Source organism: Priapulus caudatus, unplaced genomic scaffold, assembly GCF_000485595.1.
Source record: "Priapulus caudatus unplaced genomic scaffold, Priapulus_caudatus-5.0.1 Scaffold52, whole genome shotgun sequence".
Taxonomy (NCBI): domain Eukaryota; kingdom Metazoa; phylum Priapulida; class Priapulimorpha; order Priapulimorphida; family Priapulidae; genus Priapulus; species Priapulus caudatus.
The window spans coordinates 188,055-190,152 of record NW_014577113.1 but is presented as its reverse complement, the minus strand read 5'-3'; the positions used below and the strand labels follow the sequence as shown (position 1 = coordinate 190,152).

The 2,098-nt window shown below is 46.1% G+C and overlaps 1 protein-coding gene across 1 annotated transcript in view; it reads left to right on the top strand.

The window, feature by feature from the left end:
• LOC106820923 (condensin-2 complex subunit D3-like) overlaps nucleotides 1-1,525 on the top strand; it is a 30,434-nt gene extending 28,909 nt beyond the window's left edge. Inside the window, exon 27 of the mRNA XM_014825525.1 lies at nucleotides 1,133-1,525. Coding sequence (XP_014681011.1) covers nucleotides 1,133-1,207 — 75 coding nt within the window. The 3' untranslated portion in view covers nucleotides 1,208-1,525. The remainder of the gene's footprint in view (nucleotides 1-1,132) is intronic.
• The last annotated feature ends 573 nt before the right edge of the window (nucleotides 1,526-2,098 follow it).

Genomic DNA, 2,098 nt, shown 5'->3' with positions numbered 1-2,098 from the left:
CGCAGGGTCACGCACGATGCGACACGGGTCACGCAGTGTCACGCACGATGCGACACGGGTCACGCAGGGTCACGCACGATGCGACACTGCTCACGCAGGGTCACGCACGATGCGACACGGGTCATGGGGGGTCGTGCATGACCCTGCGTGACCCGTGTCACATCGTGCGTGAGACTGCGTGACCCGTGTCACGCAGGGTCATGCACGATGCGACACGGGTCACGCGAGGTCACACACGATGTGACACAGGTCATGCGGAGTCACGCACGATTCGACACGGGTCACACAAGGTCACGCACGATGCGACACTGCTCACGCAGGGTCACGCAGGGTCATGCACGATGCGACACGGGTCATGGGGGGTCACGCACGATGCGACACGGGTCACGCAGGGTCACGCACGATGCGACACGGGTCACGCAGGGTCATGCACAATATGACACGGGTCACGCAGGGTCATGCACGATGCGACACGGGTCACGCAGGGTCATGCACGATGCGACACTGCTCACGCAGGGTCACGCACGATGCGACACGGGTCATGGGGGGTCACGCACGATGCGACACGGGTCATGGGGGGTCACGCACGATGCGACACGGGTCACGCGAAATCACGCATGCAACCCGATGGCACGAGGGTTTACGTGCTGTGCGCAGACTTGTTCGTGCAGCGCTAGCTCGTGCGCCCTCTGATGCAACGAACGATCTCAGATGGTCGATTCACAGATCATTGCACATTTAGATGAGTAACTTATTGCAAAGCTCAAAAGCTCATCAATAATCATCATAAAGCTTATCATAAAACCGTAATGTTACTCTAGACATCAAAAATGGCTAAATTGGACAGGAGAAAATTAGTTTAGTTGTATTAAGTTATTTCACTACACGTGAAAATTTATTACTTTCTATGTGAAAAAAAAGAACTAGAAGACTAGTTTAGACAAATTCAGTTCGCACGTGAAAACTAAATCATTTGTGCATAAAAGAGTTATTGGTCTACGTATGTTGGTGTAGACAAGGCTATTAGGTGTTTGATAAACTGACATGAATGCTCATGGTAACTGGTGACTGGTGATAATAGAATAAACTACGTCATTCTCATCAACATCTGTATGTTCTCACTGTCCCACAGAGCAGCAGACGAAGCAGCAGAGCGAAGCCTGCAGCAGCACCACAGCGACGCAGCAGCAGGAGCAAGAGGAACTGAGATGAAGCCATTTATCAGTTTATTCCTCCATCATTCCACATCCATGCGATCGTCGTACGTGTTCTTAGAGTGTTTCTCCCACTTGTGTCCACATATTTATTTCTTTATGTCGGGCCATAATAAAAATATTGTTTGTTTGCCCTCACCCAACCGATCCAGCCAAAAGGGGGCCGACTCAAACATTTTTATTGATCATTCCCATTCTTTTTTTTTATACAAATTGTATCACTGTACATTATTTAAATCTGTAGGCAATACATTATATGTACTAAGCAAAATAAACATTCAACATAAAAGGTATCTCCACACAAGCACACCCGAGCATAAGACACCATGCTGAATTTGTAAAAAGACCCCCCTCAAAAAAAATGTTAGGCCTACCTACCTACCCAAACTTCAGCCTGGGTCGCGTGAGGGCAAACAAATATTTTTTTAATTGTGGCCTCACGTACTATCTCTATCTTCTTTCATGTTGTATACTTATTGTACGTTTGTGACAAGTTGTAGTCCATTCCATGTGCACAGATAGATTTTTGCATTAAACGTCATTGTTTTTTTATAACCCTTATAAACATTATGATGAACGTACCTTCCTGATAAAGAATTGCATTGAAAAAAGCTCATAAGTATGCTACTAGACTGGCCCTCCAACTCGACAGCATTGGATAAGTAACGGGGCCATTGTCAAGTATCCGTTTTAATACGATACTTGCCACGCTATAATATTTTTATATGTCAGTTAGGCCGCCGCCATGGTATGACCTGCATAGATATACGCTGTACATATATACGTGTGTGCATTAAGGATATCTTATTTAGGATATCTATGGTTCATATATATATAGATCATGATCTCTGCAGAAAAATTGTCATATAGCCACTAAGCCTACC